This window comes from Ictidomys tridecemlineatus, chromosome 14, assembly GCF_052094955.1.
Source record: "Ictidomys tridecemlineatus isolate mIctTri1 chromosome 14, mIctTri1.hap1, whole genome shotgun sequence".
Classification (NCBI taxonomy): Eukaryota; Metazoa; Chordata; class Mammalia; order Rodentia; family Sciuridae; genus Ictidomys; species Ictidomys tridecemlineatus.
In genome coordinates, this window is record NC_135490.1 from 21982352 (window position 1) to 22010290 (window position 27939).

General features: G+C 38.9%; 2 protein-coding genes across 9 annotated transcripts in view; one reads left to right on the forward strand and one right to left on the reverse strand.

Annotated features, from left to right (window-relative positions):
* The window catches only part of Aadat (aminoadipate aminotransferase), a 34710-nt gene extending 8994 nt beyond the window's left edge, over nt 1-25716 (reverse strand). Inside the window, exons 1-13 of one of the 2 annotated variants that reach the window (XM_005325505.5) lie at nt 25211-25716; nt 24066-24234; nt 22958-23090; nt 19154-19228; nt 17232-17441; nt 15279-15344; nt 13901-13983; nt 13377-13473; nt 11848-11909; nt 11092-11156; nt 9494-9600; nt 5286-5387; nt 548-4363 (exon numbers count right to left, since the gene is read on the reverse strand). In XM_005325505.5, the coding sequence (XP_005325562.1) occupies nt 4322-4363; nt 5286-5387; nt 9494-9600; nt 11092-11156; nt 11848-11909; nt 13377-13473; nt 13901-13983; nt 15279-15344; nt 17232-17441; nt 19154-19228; nt 22958-23090; nt 24066-24234; nt 25211-25277 (1278 nt within the window). In that variant the 5' untranslated portion in view covers nt 25278-25716 and the 3' untranslated portion in view covers nt 548-4321. Of the gene's footprint in view, nt 1-547; nt 4364-5285; nt 5388-9493; nt 9601-11091; nt 11157-11847; nt 11910-13376; nt 13474-13900; nt 13984-15278; nt 15345-17231; nt 17442-19153; nt 19229-22957; nt 23091-24065; nt 24235-25210 lie in introns of those variants that run through there. The other variant, XM_078030984.1, reaches the window with a different exon arrangement.
* LOC144370309 (uncharacterized) overlaps nt 1-27939 on the forward strand; it is a 116292-nt gene that overhangs the window by 18091 nt on the left and 70262 nt on the right. The window lies entirely within an intron of this gene.

Consider the following 27939-nt stretch of genomic DNA (forward strand, 5'->3'; position numbering starts at 1 on the left):
ATGGACTCATCTTACTTACCTTTTACAGCAATTTGTACATAAAGATCAGAAAGTTTTGATGGAAAAGTTCCAATTTTTAATTGGAAAAGTCCACTATTCAGGACATGACCCGACTCCCAAAGAGATTTCTGTATTGCTTGAGAGAACAAAACCTATTCAGATTCCCCTGGCCTACAACCAAAGACAATTAAGAGGTTTTCTTGGACTTGCAGAATACTGCAGTTCTTGGGTCCCCAAATTTCCCCTAACAGCCTTACCATTTTGTGAGCTTACTAGCAATACACTCCCAGAGCCTTTAATAAGGGAAGACACTTATAAGCAGGCTCTAACTAAATGAAGCTGACCTTACAACAGGCCTCAGCCTTAGGAATTTCAAACTATTCTAAATCTTCACCTTGTTAATTCATGAGTGTAATAATCAGGCATTCAGAGTTCTTACCCACGAATGTGGGGGACAACATAGGCCCATCTTGTATCACAGTCTGCAATTAGACCTACTGGCTAAGGCATGTCCTAAATATTTAAAACAGAAGCAACAGCAGCCAGATGGGTTTTAGGAAATGAACTTTATTATATGCAAGTCCAACTTGCTGTGAAAAGTCTATTAATTTCCAAACTCAGCATTTCTTAACAGTAGACTACTAGAAATTGGTGAGATTCTTCTCCTTTCTCCTGCTGTCCATCTAAAATGTTGCACCATAACCCTATCACTTCTACCTGATGATGGTGAAAAGCACAATTGTATGAGTGTAGGCTGAGAAAGAGTGGCTTCTCAGGTTGATCTGTGAGATGCCCCATTGGATAATCCTGAGTTCATGCTTTTTGATGAATGGGAAAATATCAGTTAAGGGTCTCCCATTAAACCAAGATGAGTCAATAGAAAAGGGAACTCTTTCCCAGTGGAAGTTAGATTGGCCTTTAGGGTTTTTTGCTCTTACCCAAGTTTGTGAATAGCTAATCTGTAAATGTTTATGCAGATAGTAGATATGCTTTTTGGAGTAGTCCACAATTTTGGCATGTTGTGGGAACAAAAATGGCTTCTTGTTGTTGGACCCACATAAAAAACAGAGTCCAAGTAGATGAACTCCTTTCTGATATCCCATTACCCTTATGGATTGCCTTTGTTAATGTTGAAGCCCCTACCTATGAACTAATCCTGAATATCAAGGAAATGTGGTATCAAGTAAATGAATATCAAGTAAATATCAAATAAAGAGTGCAATGGTTCCTGACAAAGTTGGTATATGAAAGGATATAAATTCAATGGTAAGCATGGACTCATAGAGGGTCAGCCAACCACCTGGTCCTCCCTGAGTCCTCGAAGTTTCCATTTTTAATCGTTTCCATTCTTCAAGGAACAATTTCCCTAACATCAAGCCTCTGCGTTTCCAATGAGACTGATTCTGAAAACCCAAAAGTAAAAGGGAAGACTGTGCTATTGTACATATCACTACTGCTTAGTTTCTTACACTGACTGGAAATACTACCCTGACCTTTCTATTAGTAACCTGTTCACTATCAAATATGGAAAACCTATCCAAGTGATGCCTGCAAAAGGTATGTATTTCTAGGTATTGCACAGTCAAGACCAAGGGACTACTTATGTAGGTACAAATAATTGCTTGTATAATGTTACTGAATTAGGTCTAGTAAGGTCCCTTTCTACTAAATGTTGTTATGTAGTATTATAGCATGCTACAGGGGTACCGCATAAAAGTAAGTTTCCATCAGACCTTGTTTAAGAGCTGCACAGACTTATGGATGAACAAATTTGACTGACTTCTATGCAAGTGCCACTAGGTGGCCCTCTTTTCCATTCCCTGAGGGCCTATATTGGGTCTATAGAGAATTTGCTTCCTGTTTTGCCTCCTTGTTGGTTTGGATCTTGCCATCTGCCCTGGCTCAGTCTTGGCTTCTGGATAATATTCCACCATCAGAGGGCAAAGCAGTCAGTAACTGAAATTAGTGCCAAACTTGAAATAAGTGAAGATAAGTTAGTTTCCTCTGAAGAAAGTTTCCCATAGGGTTCCTATGGAATTACTCTGGACAGCCAGCAGAATCTAGTCATATGGAATTTGAAGCTACTCTGCAAGTAAGGGTAAATCTTGGATTTTGTAGTCGATCAGTTCTCTCTGGGGTTCAGTTCTACTTAGAAGCCATTATCCAAAAAGTAAATGAGATTATACATGTTTGACACACATTTAGTGGAACATCATTCATCTTTTTCTCTCTTTGCCCATGTTGGGGGCTTGTATAAATTTGTGATGAACAAAACTGATTATCGTACCTATTCTTCTTCTGATTTTACTACTACAGAAAACTTAATCTAAAAGATGGATGATATGACTGTTTCTCTGGACCTTGCCACTAACTAAATTAGGACATTTCTCAGGGAGAAGGAACTCCTAATGTATTTATGGGAGCAGCTGACAGTTGGTTTGCAGGCATCCTGAAGTGTGGTATTCCAGAGTTTTCTAATGTTTACGTTTCTCTTTGTGGGTCTCCAGATTACTGTGTTAATAGGCTAATTACCAAAATGATACCTCTTAATCATTATCACGCCCTGAAAAAAGACTCTGATCAGCTGGACTTGAGTGTTGCTGAGCTACCTTTGTTACATAAACTTAGTATTGTTTAATTTTGATTAGTTAAGTTTGTGGAGATGCCAGTCAAAGAGTGTACTCTAGTTTCTTCGTATTACACCCTAATGACTGTTGTCACAACCTTCTGATCTTTATGTGCAAATTGCTGCAAAAGTAAGATGAGTTCATTTCAGGGCACTCTTCAGTGAGAGGATGAAACCCTGGATCATCTTTGTACTGAATGAGAGTAGAATTTCTTAGAAGCTGCAGGACTCGTTATGGAGTGCTGGGCTGGGACATCTTTGTTATTGCTGAAAATTACTAAATGAAGTAAGTAGAAGGCTTATTTTATCTCCATAAGTCTAATTTATACTTTCCTCTTCTCCCAGTTAAGGGGATTGTTAGGTCTTCATCTTGGCCGTCCTTTAGGCCCTGAGTCTCTTTAATCTCTTCTAAAGAGCTGTGACCAGTTGCCTCAGAAATAAGGATTTGGACTTGGGGCCAGGTGCTTTGACCTTTGAGGTAGAAGATGATGGGACATTTCACCCAGATGCCAAGTCAATAATAAGTATCATGGAGATATTCATATACACAAGGGATAGAATAAATAATAAGGAGATAAACTTCCAGTTCCTCAAAGGAACCCATAAGTTTACAATTGCTGGATCTTGAAACACAGTGTTAATTTGTTAAACAGTGATAGAAAACTAATACAGGGTATTTATGGTGCACTATCACAATGAGTACCTGTTGTTTAGATATTACAATGTGCATGCAAAAGAAAGCATCTTGAAAGAAAAATGATAAATGCTGACAGCAATTATCAATGGGGGCTTTTACTTTATTCCTCACACTTTCTATATTGTTTGAAAGTTTAGGATAAGAATATGTTACTTTAGGGCTGGGGTTGTAGCTCAGTGGTAGAGTGCTTGCCTCTTATGCATGAGGCACTGGGTTCAATCCTCAGCACCACATAAAAATAAATAAATAAAATAATATATTTTTAAAAAGAATATGTTACTTTAATAATTGGATGGGAAAATAATGATTTAAAAAAATATATCCTAATACCTCAAAGGGTTGTAGTAGATTTCAGTAACATAACTGATAAGAATGTGCTTTTGTACATTATGTAGTATCATGAAAACACAATGTAGTAAATTTTCCTATGCCCACGATTTCCCCTCCTTACTTAGAATTAATAGGCCTAATGCCTTCAGGTAGGTTTAATTCCAGAATTTTATTTTAAAGGGATGTCTGAAGCATATGATAATGTCTATGGTATTCTTACCAAAGGATTATTTATAATTATAATGGTCAAATTAGAACAATTTTTATAATAATCTCTCACTAAATTTCCCTAAAAATAGAAAAAAATATACCTTATATATCATTTTGAACTTATTTCTTTAAAATTTCAAAATAATGTGTTTGGTTTCGAAGATTTACAGGATATTATAAAGCAACTACTGAGCACTTCACAATAGAATCCAAGATAAAAATATTTTTTGCAGGTTGAAAATTAATCAGAAGCTATAAGTAAATTCTAAATATATTTTGGCCATCTGATGGACTTAAAGGCATTTCAAAACTTGTCTAGTTAAAATAGGACATATACAGACATGACACATTTTATGGAGTCCAATATAGAAGTCCAACATCAATGTTCATTTCTTACAAATAAACACAAAAATAATTTATCTGGAAAATCTATGAGTACTATAATCAGTTTGATTTCTTCATAAATTTTCTTTTATAAGTTGAGCTAGTCTCTGGAAGGCCTAAAATAGAAAAGAGACAAGAATGGATGAAATCAGGAGGCTATTTTGGAAAAATCTATCCTAATTTAAAAAATGCAAACAGATTACTTATGCAAAGTTGAGATAAGGAGTTGAAAAATTACCCTGGACATCACTTTTCTCTGGGGAGGATGCCTCCAACATCTACTATAATATGTAGATGGAAGCATATTGGATTTCCAGGATAATGGGGGTTCTTATAGACCTCACAATCAATATTTTCCATTTTACCTACAATGGAAATTATTTTATATTTTCATATAATTTCTGCCTTGAAAATGCATTTTATACAGTTTCAACTGTCCAACTCTCTTCATATATAAAAGCAGAAATAATTTATGAAAAGCACATTTAATGATAGGAGAAAGCAAAATCCCATCTCCCAGGTTTAAGCACAAGCACCTCTCAAAGGTGAACGGCACTGTCAATTGATAGCTCTTCTTTCTAATTCCAGATGTGTAGCCCTTAGGATCTTGTTTCTTTGCTTCTTTTCATTTTGGTTAAAGCATTACTGAGATTAACTTAAGAATATATTATTTTATTTGACCCTTAACTGATGCTATTTTCTTCAGAGAAGGAGAGTGAAGGATATTATGAATTTGTACTTCTCATTCATGGTAACTTTGTGACGAAAGGAAATGGGTTTTCCCTATGACATGTTGGGAACTTTCTGGGACTGCTCATTAGGTTCTGAAAGGTTCATCATGAAGACAGCAAACTTGAACTCCAATTTCGTCTCTTTTATCTACAGAAGCCTAAAGGGGATGTTTAATGGGAGTTCATGACTGGCTCTGCTTTATAGCATCCCAAGAAGACATTCAATACCGTTCTAAATTACAAAGTGAACACATGCACCAAAACCCAGAACTGAGAGCTAGAGTAACTAACAGAATATGGTCCTTACCACATCCATCTGTTCTGGAGAGACTGAAGAGAAGGATACTCTGAAGTAAGGGCTAGGGGCCGAGCTGTCGACATAGAAAGCATTTCCAGGAAGCATTAAGACCTAGGAGACATGGTGGGACATCAGTGATGTTCCAGTAAGGAAAGGCTAAGAGAAAACATAGGTAAAACTGTTCTCAAATGGGGACAAACATTTTTAGGTTTAAAAGTGGTAGAAGGAATCACAAAATAAAATATTCACACAAAAACTGCACACGCCATACAAGAAACAAAATTAGATGCACAGAAACTGGAAACCTGTTTACCATAAATATGGCCAATGCTATTTCTTCTCCATGTATAAAGAACACATAGAAATGGGAAGAATGATGGAGAAGAACATTGATAAAATTCTAGTTTTCATGTGCAAAGGACACCCTAAAGAAACAGAAATGGCAATTAATGAATAAATGCCTCGCCTGACTAGAAACTAATATAGATTCAAACAATGAAACACCATTTCACGATATCAAATCTGAAAGTGTCAATTTGTTCTCTTTCCACATTTTTATTGGTGTATTGTAGTTGACCATAGTGATAGGATTTGTCCTTACATATTCATATGTGCACACGGGATAATCTGGCCAATTTGGATATAATTTGACCAATACTGAAAGAGATTTTTGAGCTGGGAAACCTGAAAGATAAGCAGATGTTATCCTGGAAAGAAGCAGGGAACAGTGTCTTAGGGAGACAATATGGAGTGTGAACGCTCTGAGATGGCAAGAAAATGGTGCGAAGAACTGAAAGGAGATACCAGTAAATAAATAAATAAAGTGAAGGATTAAAAATGTTAACCAAGTGTGTGAAGATAGAGTGGGAGAGCAACTGCAGAGACACTCGACCCCTGAGCTGCGGCTCAGCCATCTTTACTTTTTGAGACAGCATCTTTCTAAGTTCCCAAGCTGGCCTCAGACTTGGAATCCTCCTGCCTGAGCCTCCCGAGTAGCTGGAACTACAGGTGTGAACTACTGTACCTGGCACAATTGCACTATGTCAGGAACAGCTCACTGACTGGAGACTCCACTGCCTTTTCATCCTGGACAAACACACTTAATTCTTTAGCCCTCCATTTCCTTCTTCCTTCCTTCCTTCCTTCCTTCCTTCCTTCCTTCCTTCCTTCCTTCCTTCCTTCCTTCCTTCCTTCCTTCCTTCCTTTTGGTGGGAATTGAACCCAGGACCTCACTCATGCATTCTAAGTACCTGCTTTGCCACTAAGTTATGTTCCCATTCCCCAGCCTCTTTCTAGTTGTGTGTGGTCACATGGGTGAATTATAACCAAAGAGGTAAACCAAAGTCATGAATCCTACTTCTAGTCCTGGGCCCTGAAATGTTCCCCTGTGTGATCTCCCACACTCTTTCCACTTTGCAGCAATCTTAGAATCCGTATGAAGATTGGGAAACAACAAGATGGAAGGAACCAGGTTCTCTGAGTCACTGCTGGATTTTATTTGCCTGTGATTGCAGCTTTGAATTTTATGTGAGTCAGAAACAGACTTTTGCTGGGTGTGGTAGTACATGCCTGTAATCCCAGGAACTTGGGAAGCTGAGGCAGGAGGATTGCAAGTTTGAGGCCAGGCTCAACAATTTATTGAGGCCCTAAGCAATTTAGTGAGACCCTGTATCAAAATAAAAAAATAGAAAGGGCTGGGGATATAGCTCAGTGGTAAAGCACCCCAGGTTCAATCTGAAATAAAAAAGAAAAAGAAAAAAAAATAGACTTCTATTGTGTTAAGTCTTTGAGATTTTGGAGTTTATAATTTACAGCAATTAATGTTAACTAGTGAAATTATGGCCTTCAAAAACAAAGTTCTGTTTGTTCTTAAATGGTAAAATTGGGTACTGTCCAGTAAAACAAGATGAGCTGGGAGTGAAATAATTTGGGGGTACTCTTGGAAAAGGATTTCAAGGCAGAAGATGAGTTTCTTGGTACTGATTAATAAAATATGAAAACTACCATTTCTCCCAATAAAGTGGAAAAGTTTTGGAATAGACTAGAAGCAAGGACATGTAAGAGAAGGAAGGAGTGGTAATAATCTCTTTTAAGATGACCAAACTTGCAGGAAAAATGATAGAATGAGATGACCATCATTACCCTAGGTACATGTATGACTGCACATATGGTGTGACTCTACATTGTGTCCAACCAGAGAAATGAAAATTTGTGCTCCATTTGTGTACAGTAAATCAAAATGCATTTCCCTGTCATGTGTAACTAATTAGAACAAACAAACAAACAAAAATAGTGTAAAAAAATGACCAAACTTTGGGCTAAGGCAGCAGTGATAAATTGGAGATTGTTTAGAAAATGTTGAGGAGTAGGCAGCAGAATAGACAGAATAAATGAAGAAGAAGAAGAAAAAAAACAAGCAAAGTTAAACATCAAGTCCACATTCTTAGCACTTAGCTCAGAGATACAAACACAGAGACATTAACCGAAGTGCTTGATGATAATGGCATTGATAGAGAAGCAAAGAAAATATAAAGTTGATTTATTATATTAAAATGTATTTGAGAACTAAAATCAGCATGCTATAGTGTAGACACATCAGTGTTTACAGCATCGTGATTCACAATAGCCAAGCTATGGAATAAGCCCAGGGGCTGCCCACAGACAAATGGATAAAGAAAATGTGGTGTATACACACGGTGCAGTATTATTCAGCCATAAAGAAGAAAAAAAATCATGACACTTGCAAATAAATGATTGGAACTGGAAAATGTCATGGTAAATGAATTAAGCCAGATACAGAAGGCCAAAGGTTGAATGTTTTCTCTCATATGTGGACGCTAGAACAAAATAAGGGAGGAAAAAAGTAGGGACATCATGAAAATAAAAGGGATATCAATGGATTAGAGAAAGAGGATTAAAAGGAAGAAGAAGTGGAATGAAATTGACCAAATTGTGCTATGCACAGTGAATTCTACCTTTATGTTACTTACAAAGCACCAATTTAAAAAAAAGATGGAGAAATGTATTTGCTTGATATAAATTAATTAAATATATATTAAGTACCTAGTATGTGACGCTACTTGGATTAGAATAATGAGTAAAGTGTGAGTCCTACCCTCAAATAAGATGGATAGAAAGGATAATGACTTTGCTCAGGTGGTCTGTCTCTAGATCTAACCTCTAGAGTCTCTTACACACCAGCTTAGGCACCCTGTCATCCACCAGTCAATTCACTCTCTCCTTTTATGTTTACAAATCCAAGACAAAAGGCATTCTAGAAACAGACCTCTGTGTTTACAAAGATTCAATGACAAACATGATAATGGAATTAATAAATGCAGAGGGATAATTTACCAAATATAATTTATTTGGTAAATTATAAAGCTATACAGAAAAAAAGTTTCCTTTAGGATTGATAGCCTAATCAATGCCCCCAAATGAAATCTCAGAAGATTTAATTATACAAGGAGAGAAAAAAAAATGACATATGAGCTAATTTTAATTGAAAAAAATCAGGATACAAACTTTTTCATGTAATTTTAGCCATGCAAAATAACCGCACAGCCGAAGGTTGCCAAGAAAATCACCATAAGTGGTCACAAAATCTGGGTGGTGAAATGATGGGCTGTTTTTAAAATTTCCATTATAATTTATGCATTTTTCACATTTCCTACTGTGAGCACACTTTACTTTCATAATCCAGGAAAACAACAACAACAACAACAACAAAGAAAGTCCCTCCATTGGAAATACTAGTGGCTACAACTTACTAGGTGCCAGGTATTTATTAGTCCAAGTGCTTTACACAGAGAATTCATTTAATCATAGCAACCACTCCTTTGAGGGATGGATTCTGACTCTCCCTGAGAGAAAGCACAGGAGGGTGACTTCCCCCACACCTCGTGTCCAGTAAGGGGTGGAGCTGGACTGAAACCCAAGGAGTGTGTCTCCAGAGGTCGTTCTGAGCCACTAAAGTAATCATCCACTGAGATGAACGATAGTGTCTCTGTTGACTTAGACCAGCCGAGGAATTATAGAAGCGCACATTTATTACAATTTGAATAATGAGAAAAATACCTAATATCAGACCATTTCTTATGAATGGTGGGCAACCAAAATATATCTCTGTTTCATTTTTATTCAAATAAAAGATTACCTTAAAGAAAAAGAGCAGCTTTCCTTTCGGGTCCTCCCTTCCACCCACCTCCCAGGTTTACCTCTTTCTTAAGGGCTTTTTCTTTAATCAGTTGTTCTGTGTCGGGAATGCCTTTAATTTTAATCCATAAGAACATTCCGGCAACGGGAACATTCCATTCTGCCAAACCTACAAACAAAAGGAGAATAAACATCTTCCAAAGGCATTTCGGATGGTATTAAATGTATTGTTCCATGACACATGTGCAGTGATTATCAACTAGTTCTTCCAAAAAAAAGTGCCTTCAGTGATAATATTGATTTTTTATTTGTTGTTTTTGTACTTTGAATTGGACCCATGGATGCTTTATCACTGAGCTTCATTGCCAGCCCTTTTTATTTTAATTTTGAGACAAGAGTCTCACTAAGTTGCTTAGGACTTCAATAAATTGCTGAGTCTGGCCTCAAACTTGCAATCCTCCTGCCTTGGCCTCCCAGGCCACTGGGATTACAGATAGATGCCACCAGGCCCAGTAATAACATTTTTTGAAAATATAATTTTATGATCCTTGAAAAATTAATGTTCTAGGTCTATTTCAGAGTCAGTGTAGGGATAAGAGGTAGGGAGAGAGACTGAATAGCTCCTGAGTACTCATGTAAAGCTGCAGCTAGGTTTTGTGGAGCTCGGGGAAGTGGTGCCTCTCTCTCTTTGCGTAATTAGGACACACCTGGGGCAAATGTGTTTGTTTCATTTTAAAAGAGGATTCTTCATCTCTTTCTGGAGTCTTCTGGTATTTCGATAAATCCCATTATTTAGTTTAGAAGTCCAATGAATTCTTTTTCATCAGAATGCAATTAATTATGAAAAGGAGGGCTTAAAATTCCAGCTTTCTGTTTCCCTGAGTGTTAGGATAGGGAAACCAGGAAGAAAGGATAATTATTTTGATTTTTAATCACTATCTTAAGAAAACAACAACAACAATTTGTTGTTGGTTAAAAATTTTTATTCAATATTACTATGAAAATTGGAAAATCGTACTCTTATCAAACAGGTAATAATTCTGTTTTTACCAAGACTTTATAGGGAATGAGATATGACAGAAATAAGGAACTGATATTTTTGGTTTATTACTGTTCTTATCAAAGGCTGCTTTTGATAAGACATTTTTAATGATACAATTAAAGCTGTGTAATCTAACTTTTTTCCACAATGAAAAGTAAATCTTAAGCTTCTTACAAATTAGCAATAGGTAATATTAGATAAATGAGGCTAAGGATTAAAAGGCAAAATCTGTGTCATGAGAGATCTGCCTTAGACTATTATTTGTCGATACAGTTTAGTTAGAAATAGAGTACATTGTTTGTTTGGGACAAAATTTTGAAAGAACTATAATATTTTGAAGATGGATGTTATTTAGCTTTAAGCAAATTATTTCTGGTTGATTTTTAGACTGATTTTTTTGAACCAAAATTCTTAGTGCAGACAATTAGGATGGGGAGAACTGTGCCAGGGTGGTGGGTATAGGATGCTACTTGTGAGATTATTTGAGGCAACATTTCCTTGATAAGAACACTGCCAGACTGTTGACTCTTTCCCACCAGATTGTTCATTCACGGTGTTTATCATCCATTCACATGGGTGCTGCTGTTTATCCAAAGGGCAGACACATGTTCCACTCACCACTTAGCCACTTGTCTGCAGCGGCCAATACTGCATCCCTCTGGCTCCTGTAGAAATCAGTGACCCTGGAAGAAGAAATCAATAGCAAGGGTGTGTTCAGTCCATTGGCTGCAGAAACACAAAAAAGGCTCTGGAGAGCAGGCTGTAAGAATTTTTTTTCTATCTTGACTACATTCTTGATAAGGGACCGGAATGTATTTGCATGACCTATCTGGTGATGTTTTTCCCTTTATTATGGGCTGATTAGAACAATGAAAATTAATAAAGCCAAAAGGTTATTTCTATGTAAAACAGGGAATGTAGAAATAGCAGGACTGGTCCTTGTGTTTAGGTATCTCAAATGGTCATTGGGAGGCTAGGAGAGTGCTCAAGATCAAAAGTATACCAGAGATTCATCTGCACTCCTCTGTATTTGCATCAGTTCCTGTGTCATGTGTCTCTCATAGTAAATTGATTATTAAATAAAATATTTGTATGTATGAGTAGTTTATCCTCTAAATTGAGGATATAACTTAGTGTGAATTTCAGATTGTCGTGGACATGGGTGGCCCTGGCTTTCAGACCGTACCTGGGATGCTCCTGAGTCTCTCTAGAGAAGAGCCACTAAGATGAAGAGGCTGTGACTTCTGGGAGACTATCTTATTGCCTATCTCAGGATACTTAAGGAAGAAGAAGAGGGAATCAGTACTGGCTGCTCCATACCTTGTCCACTGGGATCTTAACATCTTATAAACATCTTAACAAATGATTTGATACCTCTGTACATGAGCCAGGAAGCCCTCTTCTCCCCACTGCTGCAGAAGCTCCAACACCATGAACTAAAAGAGACAGAATGGTAACAAATGTCACGGCTCACTCCCTGAAAGTGTTTGGTTTTGTCAGATGTACAAGTAAATCACTCCTGATTACATGTGTATGCATATTGGCTGACTTACACCAATCAGTGATTTATAATAAACAATAATTAATCACATGACTACCACATTAGTCAAAATGAAAAATATTTATATAGTCTTGTCATATGCTGGGCACTGTTGTAGCATATCGATAGATTTTTGGCTAACTTAATCTTTGTAACAAGGTCATTATTAGGCAGATTCTTTTTATTTTACCAATAAGAAAAACTGAGGCATTAGGGCTAATTTTTCTGATGAAGTAGTCAGAGAACTCATATTCAAGGACAGACTGTCCAACGCCAGATCCAAGCCATTGCTTACCAGTCTATTGCCTTTTCTCCCCCCACCCTCCTTTTTTTTTTAAAGAGAGAGAGAATTTTTAATATTTATTTTTTAGTTCTCGGCGGACACAACATCTTTGTTGGTATGTGGTGCTGAGGATCGAACCCGGGCCGAACGCATGCCAGGCGAGCCACTGCCTGAGCCACATCCCCAGCCCGCCACCCTCCTTTTCAGTGGCAAACCCAGGGCCTTGCACCTGCTAAGCAAATGTTTTGTCACTGAGCTGCATTTCCAACTAAAATACACACACACACACACACACAGTAGATATGTAAGTTCTATAATATTTAGAGATTTTTCTATTTAAAGTGGAAGTTCTAAATGTTATAAACTAATATTGACTCTTTGATGATAGCAGGTATAAATAACATGGGAAAAGTCTCTGACCCATTAAAATATGGGGACATCCACACTTTATGGAATTTATAAGACCAAACAAGTGTCCCATAAAATACAAACTTTCAGATACATTTTGAGTTGTTACATAGTAATTCTATCCTTAAAATCTGATTTTAAAGATTGCAATAATTTTCAAATATAATAATTTCTCAGAGCTTGTGGGAAAATTTATACTTTCTCCCAAGTTAAGTTGACCTTCTTTTCATTAAAATGCATTCCGGCTAGTGTCTGCAGGAGAGGGCATCTGTGCAATGAAGGCCATCTGAGTTACTTAGTAACTCAGATGTAAGAGGTTTGAATTTCGTGCTCCCACGGCAGGTTCCAAGACAATAAAGCTAAAGTCAACATTACTTCAAAAATTCAGTTCCATTTTGTTCTGTTTCACAGGCTTTTTTAGAGTCCCCTGAGGGTACAAGATTAATATGATGCCCTGATTCTCAAGACGTTTGGGTTTTTGCTGCTCAGCAACACCAGGGTCATTCAGTTTTCATTCGCCTGGTATCTGATCTTCTAATTCAGTCTGTATTTAGAACCAGATTTAGCAGTGGTGATTTTTCTTCCCTGTCACTGTAGCTTAATCTCATTTGCCAACATCTACTTTATTCTTATCTGATTTTTTAGAACTCCTGTTTCCTAAATGGTACTTACCTGTGAGAAAGTACAGGGGTGTAGGGATGAAACTTGAATGTGTAAAAGAATTCTTTCTATCAGGGGTTTTGGGCCAGTTAGGAACCCTACCCTCAACCTATACAAAAACAGAAAAGGCTCCATGTCAATCCCGTATTAACAATTAGTACACATCACCTTGCTGATTTCATGAGGAAGAGAGCAGTGATCTGGGCTCAGATGGATCTAGACAATTAGAACATTCTAATAAAACTAAGTTCTTATTTTTTCAAATACAAATTTAAATTAAAGTGTACATGTATAAAATCATGCAGGTCTAGCCAAGTATTTCTGAATCTCCTCTTTCTAGTCTCTCTATAACTTTAGATTCATGGCCAAGCATCTTTGACTACTGGAGATGAATAAAGAGAAAAAAAGGCCTATATTCATATTCACAAAGAGACTGGTGTTTATCAGGCAAGTGGAATACAAGTATCTTAAATGAGAAGAATTGTTTGGACTAAACGATACTGAGGCCAATCTCAGGTTAGAGACACAGGACTTACCCAGAGGACAGGACTTTTGAGAAGCTGTCAGCTCTGATGACACGCCCATCAACATCCATGGAAAGAAATGTTGGTTCCCAGGGCTTCAAAGGAGAAGAAAATTACTGTTAATTTATAAACTCAAACTGCAGGGTTATTTGTACAGAGCAGAGAAGAGATGGATTTGAAACCTGATGGCACTACTCTTATCTTTGACTCAACCCTTTACCATGGAGAAAGTAACATGTGCACGTTCTTTTACTAGCATCTGCCTGTCTTCAAGGCTTTTATTCCAAATACATTCAGAAATGCTTCTGTCTTTGCCCAGATGCCATGGCTACGAATTTAGAGGTTTCTCAAACAGGCCTTCTTTGTTCCAGGAGATAAAATCTGGATTAACAGATTTAGAGGAAGGATTCAAGAAAAATTTGTTTGAACAAGATCAAAATGAAGAGAACCAGAAGCATTCAGGATTGTTGAGAGAATGTTGATCCTTAGAACCAACTAGAAAGATGAAGGGGGACAAAGAGGGGAGAATAAAGTTGAAAAACATAGTCAATATGAAATAATGACTTCAAAATTTACTTCAAACCTAGGTACAAAGAAAGGAGTTCATGGTCATGCTGAGGTAGGAGGGCAGGTAGGCAAAATAATGTTCTGGCAAATCACAGAGAATTTCTGTTTTTTGTTTTTTTTTCTCAGTGGATTTAAAGGGAGCACTGAATCCAAGCACATGTTCTCTGCAACCCTGAGAGCAAGTAAAATATCAGATTTGAGGAATCAGGCATTGGGTAGTCTCCCACTACCACTGTTCATTAGAAAATAGTAATTGTGAAAAGCACATCTGTGTACAGTGAAAAGGAATCTAAAAGCCCATTATTCTGCAGATATTGTTCAGAGCATAAATGACAGAAATGGCAACTAAGTGGCCTGTTGCCTGAGGCCTCCCTCTGTGTGCAGAATGGAGAGCACTAACTGATCACATGTCTAATTCTTCAGCTTGAACATGGCTTCCCCGACCTTCTTAGCCCTACCATCACATGGAGGTCGACACCCAAGGTGGAATGCTTAAGGAGCTAGATAGAACAGAATTTCAAGTTCAAGACAAGCAGCCTGACTTACTCTGTTCACTTAAATGCATGGTACAGAGAGCCAGCTACTATTTTAAAGGTAAACAATTTCTAGAAAGAGTAGTAATAGAAAAAAATGAAAAGTGCTAATCCTGAGATAAAACTGGAAGACTAAAAAATTAAAGTTGGTAGCAAGTTAGTAATAATGCACTAATTTCAGTGCAAAAGTAGACAGTTCTAACCGAGCAGCCAGACTGACCTCAAATGCTGCACAATAACTTACAACTATGTGTCTTCTACAGGTGAAATGAGTTGACATCATCACTTACCTTGTTAAACTGGAGAAAATAGTAAGGATCATCTTCTATTATGAGGAAATCATATTTTCTTGCAAGCTAAAAGGTTAAAGTAATATATTTACTTCTTAGGAACTATCTAAAATTAAAATCATTTGGAATTGTAATTTTTTTGGTACTCATTTGTCCATTCATTTGAGAAGTGGCTGAGGGTCTGCCATACCAGGCAGTGAGGATAGAGATGAATGAAGAACTAAAGACTCCTTTTCTCCAGAAACCGATGTCTAGTGGGAAAGAGATGCATAAGCCAGTGGGCAATGAGCAGAATAATCATTAGATGCAAGCAGAGGTTAAATTCTAGGAACATTCAATATGATCAAGTTTGAGAGACAGGTAGTTATTAGGTTGAATCCTTGGGAAGCCCTCTCTGCAAGGTAACACTGGAGCTCAGAATGATGGGAATAAGTTGTACAAACATCAGGGGAAAGATTCTAGACTGAGGAATGCATGAGAGTAAAGATCCTGGGGTAAGCAGAAAGTCTGGCATGTTTAGAAAGAAGGCTAGAGTGACTGTAGCAAGTAGGCTTGGCAAAGATGGTCAGAGAAAAGGCCCAAGAACAGAACTGACCATGTCATTTGGCTTTGCAAGGTGAACACAGGAATTTGGACTTTAACTGCAAGAGAAAGACACCCGGGACTGAAACCTGAGACTGGCTTCACATTTACCAGGCTCCTACCCTGCAAAGAATGGTCCATTGGTCAAAGACCGAGAGTGAAATGCAGCAGTGTCCTTATCCTAGTCTGGTGACAGCAGGTGTAGCTTAGGAGATGGGTCTAGGAATGGTAGTGTAGAAAAATGGATGGATTTTGAATGAACATGGGGGTTAAGTTCACAGGATGGACTGGATGTGGAGGTTGGGTGGAGAGAGGGAAAAGAGAGGGATGTACGCTAACTAACTCTTTGTGGACATACTATTTATGGGGATGGAGTACCTGGAGTGGTTGTGGATTAGAGGTTTGGGGTAGAACTGGGGAAAACAGGAGCCCCAGTTTGGCCCTGTTAAGTTTGAAATTCTATTAGACATCTATGTGGAGATACAGGTAGAAAATTAAGGACAGAAGTCTGGAGTTCAGGAGAAAGGTAGAGCTGAGCAATGTGGGAGTCATATGTGGAATGGAATGTATAATCGTGGAATCAGATAAAGCTTTCTTGGGGGTTTAGGGAAATGAGCAGAGAACCCAGGAGAGAGCATAGGAGAGTACAAATAATAACAAGAAAACGTTTTGAAACTATATTTTCTGAGTAAAAGGACCTGATTAGTATCTGTCTTACGATTCCACTGAAAATGATTAAATTCTATATAGTTTAATACAATTTTGGTACTTATTTTTTTAAAAAGTTATTTATAGGGAAAGCTTAGGGAACACAGATATAGAAAAGAGATTTTAAAAACTTCTCTTATTTTTCAAAGATTTCTGTATAGTTCAATAAATGTTGGATACTTTAAAAAATGTTTAGGGTGAAAATCTAGGCATCATAGATACTAAAAGAGATTTTACTAAAAAAAGAAAAAAAAAAGGAGCATGTCTCTTATTTTTGAAGAAAAATAAGAGACATCTTTGTTACCCGAATGATAAAAAATAGGAAGCAGAAGAGACAAGTTAAAAAACCCAAATTTGAAATAATGAAAATCAAATGTGGGCCAAATATTAAAGAAAAAGAAATCTCAAAGTTTAACATCAGGCCAAGAATGTTATTTCTGTCATATGAAACATCAATTAAGGGAAAAGAAAAATTTCATCAACGAAGGACATAGTGATTTCTTGTGTCTAAATTTACTAGAAATCTCAGCATCAGTGAGCTACTTTTATTAAAAATTATCTTCCTCATAAGCAAGAGGGTAACAAGGAAGGGAACTTGACATCACTCTTCCAAAAATATCAAAATAAAAAAGCATAACCACCTAACCCATTTTTCAAAAATACCTCATAGATTTTCTTTTTTCGGTCACCTCTCAATGAATTTCCAGTTGGGTTGTTGCCATTTGGGACAGTGTATAGAAATTTGGGGGTCTTTTTCTTGGGGTCCTTTGAATCTTCTGGTTTCCATTTGCAAAGTATTTCTGTGAGGGAGTCCGGAATAATCCCATATTTATCGCTGGGAACATTAATAATGTTGCAGCCCAGTGGTAGCAGCTGTATAGCACAAAGAAAGTCCAAGAGTCAGACAAGAATACGAGATGGAAGTGCCACTATTTTTTTTTTTTTTTTTTTTAGTATGGACCAAGAGCATTTTACTTACACCCTTGAAGATATGAACCTGTACTCAGCTCCAAGCTCTGGAGGGCTGAGGTTACGTACTGTAATTCTATTGTTCCTCTGGGGTAGATTCTGTTATTGTCCCACTCTACCTCCTGTCTGTTTGCAGGGGAAGCATTATACTTCCTTGCCCCATTTAGGTTTGACTTGGCCATGTGCCTTGCTCTGGAAAATATCTTTTGAGCAGGGGTGAGGGGTGTTCCCTCCAAACAGAAGTTTTATAAACCCTAGCATCTACGTCTGCTTTCCTTCTTCTTTAAGATTGGTGGTGTTTGAGATACAAGCTGCTTCTGTCAACTTGAGGCTTGGCATGAAGGTGACATAGGAGAGAATGGCAGCAGTCTTGTGAATCTGTAGTGTGAGGGAAACAAACTTTTATAGCTGCAAGCCAATGAGATACAGGGGTCTTTCAGCATACAGTCTCACATAGCCTTTTCTGAAGGAATTGTTTTAGAAGGCAGAATTTGAAGTGGTTCTTTTTAAAATTTTTTAAAGATTTATGTATGACAGCAGAATGCATTACAATTCTTATTGCACATATAGAGCACAAATTTTCATATCTCTGGTTGTATATAAAGTATATTCACACCAATTCGTGTCTTCATACATGTACTCTGGATAATGATGACCATCACATTCCACCATCATTTCTAACCCCGTGCCCCCTCCTTTCCCCTCCAACCCCTCTGCACTATCTAGAGTTCGTCTATTCCTCCCATGCTCCCCCTCCCTACCCCACTATGAATCAGCCTCCTTATATCAGAGAAAACATTTGGCATTTTTTTTTGATTAAACAGGTAACTTTGAACACCTGCAATGATGGGAAATGTGTAACTTACTTAGGCAGTCAGGTAAGACCAATAACTGAAAATTTCTTATTCTGAGTTGAAATCATTTCCCTGTAGTTTCCACCTTTCAGTTCTGCCCACCTGAGAACATGGACAAATACATCTAATTCTTCTGTCGCATGGCTAACTTACATATTTGAGAACAATTTCCTGTCTTCTCTGGGACCTTCTCTTCACTGCTGTGGTTCCTATAACCATTCACTGTGGTTTCCAAATCCCTATTCATTATGACTCTACTTTCCTGTACTTGTTCCAGTTTGTGGACATATCTATATGAAAGCAGAGTGAACCAAAGAAACCTAATTCTCGGTGGTGAGGTAGAGGATCAGACTTTTATTCTGGCTATTCTAGTCTCATTCATTTCACAGTAGAGTGGGAAATCCTAAGTATGCCATATTAGTTTGAAGTTATATTAAGTTGACATGCAAAATGGTTACACTTAGGCATACTGCAACAAAAGATGGTAAATACACAGCAAGTTTTTATAAATTAAGTCACATTTCAAATAAAATATTAAGATGTGATTTGCGCACTCATTAGTGCCTATACATTTGGATTTTAATAAAGAAATGTATGCAGCAGAGGATACATTTAACCTATTTCACATACATCATTTAAGATTCTCTTGTTTACAGATGAAAGATGCTATTTTAGTTTTCAGTGGGCAGATAATTCTCAAGGAGCAAAGCTTTCTTCTATTTACTGTAAGAGAAATGCTGTCATACAGAAATGTGTACTCACAGCTTGAATGGTTGCTGAATAAGCAGGTTCATTTAGGAGGATGTTGTCTCCAGGATCAACAAGCATTTCAAATATCTAACAAGAGAGGCAGAGGTAAGCTTGGATAATATTATTTTCATGCTCAAAACCTTTTTTGTTGTTTAAGTTCAGAGGACTCTAGAGTTGGCAAATTTTCTGTAAAGATCCATATAGTCACTATTTTGTTGACCATAGTGTCTGTGTTGCAATCACTCATATCTTCCTGAATAGTGAAAAAAAAAAAAAACCAACAAACCCAACCAGTAAATGGGTGACCAAGTTCTGATAAACCTGTATTTACAAACTTAGATGCCAATCTGGGTTTGGCCTTCAAGCCATAGTTTGCCAACTTACATTCTAGGGTGAAAAAGAACATAACTGGCTTGGCTCCTAAAATCCATTGTTTCCCTTTATTGCTTCTTTGAAATGTGTTAAATGCCTACTAGTAGTCAGGCCAGTGTAAGGTTCTGCAGATTAAATGCTGAGCAAAAGGACAAGGTTCTAACTCTCACAGAGTTACCGGTCCTCTGGAAAGTTAGACACTATGCAAATCTATATGTGATCAAAAACAGTGGTGCTTGCTATTAGGTACAGATGCACAATTGCAGGGCTTGGGCATTTAGGGAACTCAGATAAGGCTTCCCTGAGGAATTGATAAGTTGGTGTCAAGGTGACAATACATACATTTTGAGAAACTGAAAGAATTCTGGGAAGTGAGATTGAGTATCCAGAAGGAGGTAGAGAGAGGCTAGGAGAACTGGGCAGACACCACACCACGCAGGCAATCAGGTAAAGGGAGGTGAGTAAGAATTTTAAGGAAGGAGTGGGGAGGAAAGCTCACAGACAATCATTAAGGAATGGGCCTTCTGGCTGTAATATGAAAGGATAAAAGAAGAGCGAGAGCATACGGGAAAAAGTTTGGGAAGTTTTTAGGGTGATTAGGGAAGTTACTGCTGCAGTCCCGGGGATAGGTGGGGTAGTCTGAAGTAGAGAGGTGGAACTGTAGAGAAGAACTAAGAGCTCTTTAGGAAATGAAAGCCAACAGGGCATGAATATGGACCACAGGGCAGTGAGGAAAAAGAGTTGTCAAAAAACGATTCCTAGAGTTCTGATTATCCAACTGATAGATGGTGGAGATGGTGCTCCTCACTGAAATCCAAAACCCAAACCTCATCCATATCTGAGGGAGAGGATGAGGAGCTCTTTTGGTTTGGTCTTTTAGTCTGGTGGACGATGGACATACGAACTTGGAAAGAGTTTGGATGTTACTGGCATATGGTTGATCAGATGGTGGTGAACGCAGGAATCCAGCAAAGTGCACAGCTGAGGAGATGATCTGCCAGGACTGAGGCTGAACTCCATAAAGTAATGATGGGTAAGCACAGGAGGACCCTGCAAAGATGTGGCACAGGGGAGCTGGAGAACCATGCTACAAGGTTGGGAGACCCAGTGGAGAGGAATTTAAGAAGGTTGGCTGGTTGATAGTGTTAGAGGCTATTTAGAGGTCAATTATGACTAGGTTTGACAAGTCTTAGAGTTTTTGACCACTGACATCATTGGTCTCAGGCGATGGGTTGTTCCAGCCTATATCAAAGGGGTCATAATAATGACTTCTTACCTAGTGATATTTCACAATCCTGTCCTCAAGCCCTTCTTCCTATCATTTTTAGCAACCTACATCTCAGAACCAAAAATAGGACCATTTCCAATAGAGACAGGAGATTTGACTTTTGTTCTCCATTTTGGCCTGTGATGTTCAACTCATTTTTTTTCTTATGGGGCTTTTAATATCTTAAGACAAACATGTTCTTCTGAAAAGTTCCAATTGACTCAAACTTTACAGAACATCCTAGGGCCAAAAAAATCACTTATGTGACTTGTGCATTACTAAAAGACCAAACAAAAACCTAATTATGTCCATTTTTCCATTTCAATTAGGGGACATACAAAAGTCAAATATCCTCAATTAAAAGGGAAGGCTGTTTCTCATCTGACAGCACTGTTTAATAGATGCAGACAGAAACACAGTAGCCCAAAACAACAACATCCTTCCTGGATAACAAAGTGGAAGAAACATTAAACCAGATCCCTACTAAGGCCCCTGTAATAAGCATGTACACAAATAATCAACTATTTATTTACTAGGCCATTTGTGCTATCTTCCTTCTTTTATGTGACTGGTGTTGTGACAGGTGGAGAAGAAACTGTCTTGAACATCTTTCTGTAGAAAAAAGCTCGTCATCTACTTGCTAAAATAATTGTATTGAAAGAGATTTAAATATGAAATCAGAGAATCACAAATGCTCGTCCTCATGCAAAAGCTCTACCAGTAGCCAATCCTTTTACTTTTTTTTATAATTAAATACAAAAAAGAGGAAGGAAAAATTGTTTTAACTTCTAAAAATCTTTAAAAGGTATTATTACTACAATCCATTATTCTCTAATAATAATTCAATTAAAATTCACTAAAGCTAACCAGATTACAGTTTTCACAAAATAAAGAAGAAAAATAGCTATTCTGGTTTAATATAAATAACGATAAATAAGAGTCATATTTTAATTTAGATGTGAAGACTGAATATACAGAATCTGTATTCAGGACTGATTATTCATGAAAAAGAAAAGAAAAAAAAACTCAAATAGATGAAACTGATCAAACATGGGTCTTTTTATTGTGAGATCTACCAGTGGTGATTCCAACTGTGGAGTTCTAAGAACCCAGTAAGGAGGCAGATGGAATAGATGACAGAGGTAGGGAGAAAGAGAGAGGCAGGGGGATGGAAGGGATGAGAGAAGATAGAGACAGACATGTATAGCTGGTCCCTGACTTAGAATGATTTGACTTATGATTTTTTCCACTTTATAATGGTGTGAAAGTAACATGCACTGAGTAGAAACCGCACTTTGAATTTTGATAGGGATCTTTTCCTAAGCTGGTGATATGGCATATTGCTTTCTCACAGGATGTTGACAGTGGCAACTCCCAGTCAGTCAGGCAATTGTGAGGGCCAGCAGCTGTGTTACCAAGTTATGAGATTCAGCAAGTGTTGTAAATGTACGTCTGACTTTCCCAGATTTTCAATTTACAATGGGTTTATCAAGATGGAGCCCAGTTGTAAGTCAAGGAGTGTCTGTATAAGATCTAGAGAAGTATAACCACAAGGCAGATAAAATGCAAGCAGTGTTGAGCCTGGGGATTCCATAAATAGGCACCAAAGGAGTACCATTTTCATTTCAGAGGTATGAGGATGTGCCCTCTAGGGAAGTTTGAAATTCTATCAGAATTTCATATATACAGGTAAAAAATAAAATGTAACCCAAATCTTTGAGCCAGATAAAATGAGGCAATGCTCATGAGCTTTTTTTGGCTTTTGGTAGGAATTGAGTATTCTTTTGATGGGGAATCTCTGTTTAATGATTCATAGCTCCAGGCCATTGGTCACATGCTGTGTATTTCAGAGAAATCAGACTGACAAGTGATATTAAGAGCAGATAATTTTTGAAAGTCACAATAAGGGAAACTTATTGTAATAAGGGAAAGAAGAGGGAAATATTGATAGATTAACTTAAAGAATTACTATCTGGCTTTTGTTTATTGGAACCATCCCATATATACACTTCTGTCCCTGGGCTTTGTCTTTGAGTTTTCCGTTTATATTCTAGGTGAAGGTAAGAAAGACTACCAGTATTCTACAAAACATGAGCCTCTTGTGGTTGAGGGAGAGATCGCTATATTTAGGCATATTTGATTCTTGCATGATGGCTATCTTTTCCTTGCAGTCTTACCTTACAAAGACCATCTTGGGAGCCAGATGTGACACATAAATCCATTTGTCCTTGACTGGGTGGATAATGAATGGTGGGAGGATTATGCAATTTTATTTGCAACTGTTTTAGCCAGGACACAAGTTTCGGAAGTCTAAAGTATAAAATGTATTTGTAAATCGGTAGTAGTGAAGTTATAGTAGTACTAATCATAATAACAGCAGACAGAAAATAAAAGGTATCTTTATACCAAACCCATTATACATTCAAGTTAAAAATCCTAAAATGCTAGTGTCAATATTCCCATGTAAAAGATGAGGTAATAGATTTAGAGATTAGAAAATTCACATACTGTCAATGAATCAGAAATTCACATAAAGTCAATCATTTAATCAATGAGCTGAGATTTGAATGTACACCTTTCCGATTTGAAAGCATAAGGTCTTTCTTTTAGCTAGAGCATACACTGCATAATAGATTCCTTGTTCTCTTTAGGAAGCTTTCTGAAGACTTCTTGGAAGTTCAGGCTCAGTAAATTATTTGTATCATGGAAAGAAAAGCTTAGGTATAAGTTACATGTAATTCATGCACATTATATTTCAATATATTCTTCAGTTGCAAAATAAAGAAGGTTCTAATAAAGTCCCATTTATAGATTTCATTAACTGTCTTTTATCCTTGGAAGAAGACCAGGTAGCAAAAGTCTTAAGGTACATATTTCAGCTTGCCTTTAAGAAGTTAGAGATTTTTGAACCTTTAAAAGCAATGTATTTGCATAGTTACCTGTTTAAATGGGGCCCTTATTCAAGATTGCTGCTTCTTGCATCATCCATTTCTTCCTTTCTCCCAATATGCTTTTTCACCTAGCCATCTTTTCAGTTGTCATACTCAGCTCGACTCATACTTCCTTCTAGAAGCTTCCCTGGCTTTCCCAGCCATTTAAGTTTGAAATGTAGTGACTGAGTAATGTTAAGTAAATATTTAATATCCCTTTTGTTTTTAATTAGCACTTGAAAATTCTTCCCTGAACCTCCCTAATCATGGAACACCTCATTAAAAAGCAATGTCACTTTATGAGCAGGATATGAAGATGAGCAACCATAAAATGATGTTATCTATGATGACCTACCCAGAAGTTGTAGAATACTGAAGTGCTTCCTTCATCACCTCTTCTCCAAACTTGATGGAATTTCCATTTTCTACAGTGATAACAGCACTCTTAAAGGGGAACATTTTTGCATTTGGAGTTCCAGCAGCCAGGGAGATGAGTGATTTTGGTGCCTTGCTCACAATATCAGCTAGGATAAACATGGAAGGAGAAGAAAGATAGTTATCAACAGAGACAACTTAGTGTGCATTATAGTCAACTCCAAAGTGTAACAATTTCTGGTGATAAAATGTGCTGTGGGTGAATGTTGGTGTCCACCCCCTCTCCATTGGTATGTTGAAACCCAATACCCAATGTAGTAGTATTAGGAGGTGGGGGTCTTTAGGCAGAGCCTTCATGATTGGGATCAGAGTCCTTAAAAAAGAGATGGGGAGGAAGGGCCCCTGCCTCCTTCTGCCATGGAGGATACAAACTAACCCCTTTCACCACATGAGGACCCAGCAACAAGGTACCATCTATAAAGAATGGTCCTCATTTGACATGGGGTCAGCTGGCACCTGGATGTTGCACTTCCCAGCCTCCAGATCTGTGAAAGATAAAGTTGGTGATATTTTGATGTAGTAGCCCAAATGGATTAAGAGAGAATGTCAGTCTAAAGTAAATACAGAATAACTTTTTCTGGGCTTCCTTGTTGGCGGTGTGTGTGTGTGTGTGTGTGTGTCCTGAAGAATGGAGATGATCAAACAGAAGGCAGAGGGATCAGGAATAAGCAAAGTGTCACAGAAGACCCTCTTTCGCTTAACCCTTGCCTTCCCGTGAGTTTTGGGGCTCAGCCTGTCTCTCCTATTGTCCAGTCCCTTCCAATTCCACACAAATCTGCACTGTGTATATGCCTCCACATCTTTCCAGGAAGATTCTATGTGGCCAGCCTCTCTTCCAAGGATCCCTCCCACAGGAGGCAGCCTGACCTCCTCTGGGGCTGTTCCTCCTCCACTCTAGCAGGGCTTCTTTGAATACAAGGGCTAATGCCTACTTTATCTCTGCGTGCAGAGCCTGGCTCACAGTGAGCCTTAGCAGTGGAATAAAAGGTTGCCACCAAACCCTGAGCTGGAAGAGCAGCGTTCTCAGTTCCACCCCGGCACCAGGGGCATTACCCCGTTTCTCACCGGTGGCTCTGATGGGAGAAGTCTTTCGGACTGCGCTCCTGGCGGTTATGAACCGTGCGTAATTCATGCCTCTGATGGCCAAGCACCCAGCTCCTTCCTTCGTCAGTGGCTCCGGACTAGAAAAAAACGAAACAGCGCGCCGGGTGCTGCCTCCTAATTCCCCACTTTGGCAACGTGACGTTGTTTGTCCCCGAACACGGTGACCAGAGGACACGACAGAAACTCCTCCCTGGCTGAGGGCCGCGTTCGGTCTCTGGGTCTAAATAGGCCTGGGGAGGTGACAAGTTGGGCAAAGTCCACCCGCAGAGGGAGAGTCCGCGTGCCAGGTCCGAGAAGGCTCGGCCGGCCGCGCCCTCTCCCGCCCCCAGTCACGGCCTATGGTCACCCGACGCGGCACCTGGGGTCCCGGGCCAAGACCCTCTCGGCTGGCGCGCAGGACGTGACACGGATGAGGCCTGGCCGCCAGGCCCTTGCGATCCCGCACCCTAGTCTGAACCCATTCAAACCTTGCAGGACTCTTTTGCGGTTGGAAGTTGCCCCAACCCAGCGTCCAGATTGGTGCAGACTTGTCCCTCGGAAGTTGACGGGCGGCTGGAGGGACCCAGAGGTTCGCCACGATCCTGATCTTTGAGTGCCATCTGGTGGTCGCCGTGGTTCATTGCAGCGCGACATCTCTAAACTGAGCCCTGGAGGTCACTTGGGGCTGCGCTCTGGTGGGTGCGCGGGTACCCTGCGTCTTCTCTGCCACAGACAGCATTTTACTGGTCCAGACCCTTGCTCTGAGCAATTCTCATTTTTTTTATACCAATAAAATTATCGGCACTATCCTGGCAAATGACCAAGGCGACCTAGATGAATTCCAGGAACACTTTCTCCACGATCTCGTGCTCAGGTGGTAAAAGTGAGGGCGGCCTGTTGACAGGAATTTTTGAAGAAGCACCCAGAATGTCTCTTCAGTGTCACAGTCGGTCCTCTCTCCTGTTGAATCTCCTGACTTTTCATTATGTCAGAATTAGGTTGAAAGTGGTGTTGCATATGGCGGAAACAAGGAGATGATTCCATGAAACCCTTGGTTTATTGACATAAACAGAATTTTTTCTTTGGTTCATAATATTGGGGGGAGCGGGGAGAATGTAAACAAACTTCAAGGGGAATACACTTGATAGAGGAGGTGTGTTGACATTTCCAAAATGATTGCAGTAGGATGGAAGCAGGCCTTTGTGGAAAATAAAGTTTAATTAAATTTCAGGAATACCTTTATGTACTTGATGACCATAGCTGAGGTTGGAGATTACACATGAGGTCTCTTTATACCACCTGCTAGTGTTGGTGGGGGAGGCTTTGGAGGTTTTCTCCACTCTAACAGAGGGTCACTTCATTGCAGCCTGACCTTTCAGCATTGGAGAGGCAGCTGAAAGAGCATAGTTGCCTCCCCATACACTCCAGGTCTTCAGAGAACCCAAAGTAAAAGATTCAAAGTCATCAGATCATAAATGCAGGTTTTCAACCTTTAAACAGCTTGTGAATTATTGTCTATTCAATCTGTCCTGGAGTCAGATAGATGAGGTGGTGGGGGCCACTGATTTGATTATAATCTGGGTGATGATTCAGGCCAGCTAGGGAGAAGTGGCCCCTGAGAGCAGATAATGGGATGCCTGGGGGCTATGCTATGGTTAGAAAATACAAGGCAGAACACAGCCTTGGTGGTGGGAAAGGAAGTGGCAAGGGTTAAGTGGTGAAGAGCTTACCAGTCAATCAACACTGCAGGTTGAAGGTAGAATTGATTGTCAGGGAGGCCAGACTTTGGCTTTGTCAGGAGCAACGGAGGAGTTCTCTTAAGGGAACTAGATTAATGAGCAAGGCTCTCAGCTCGGTGCTGCCTCTTTAAAGACTTGGCTTTAGGACCGCCAGAGGATAGAACTAAAGGGGCAGATCTTTTCTCCAAACATTGATCGGATCCTTACTCTGTGCTGAAACTGTCGTGAATTTAAGACGATAACCGAGACAAGTCACTGCTCTTGAAGAGCAAGAGGGGTCACAATGTCCTACGATACAATGTCTGCATCAGAGGTGGATGCAGGCAGCTAAGGAAAGCAGAGAAGGCAGTGATTATGTTTTGTGAAGTTCTCAGTTGGATTAGAAACAAAAGTTTCTATTCATTTCATCTTCCTCTTATGGTCTTGGTCATGGTCACATGGTCACAGTCTAAAGTCAGAAAGGGTCACACTCTGCTTAATTGTCATCCTATACTGCTTTCTCTTAAAACTCAGAGGTCACTGATGGAAAGATTCGTTTGCCACAGACTTTTCACAGTCCTTTCTATAACCTGTGAGGGAATCAAGCTTCAGAACACTAAGTTGGTTCTGAGAAATTTTGTTCAAGTTCCCATTTACATACTTTGGGGCTAAGCTGTTGAGATAGTTTGGGAGGTGAAGAGAGATGGAAAGTGTGTGTTTGTTGGGGGATGGAATGGGAAAGTATATTACCTATTATTATGTGACAAGTTATCCCCAAACCCTGTAGCATAATTAATCTTGTAGGGATGCCACAACGCAGTAGGACAGACTGAGTGGTTTAAACAATGGAAATTTATTTTCTCAACTCTGAAAGCTGTTGGTCCAAGGTGGAGGCGTTGGCAGGCTTGGTTACTGTGAAGGCTGTCCTCCTTGACTTGCAGATGGCTGTCTTCTCTTTGTGTGCTCACAGGGCGCTTTCTCTGGGTATTCCTG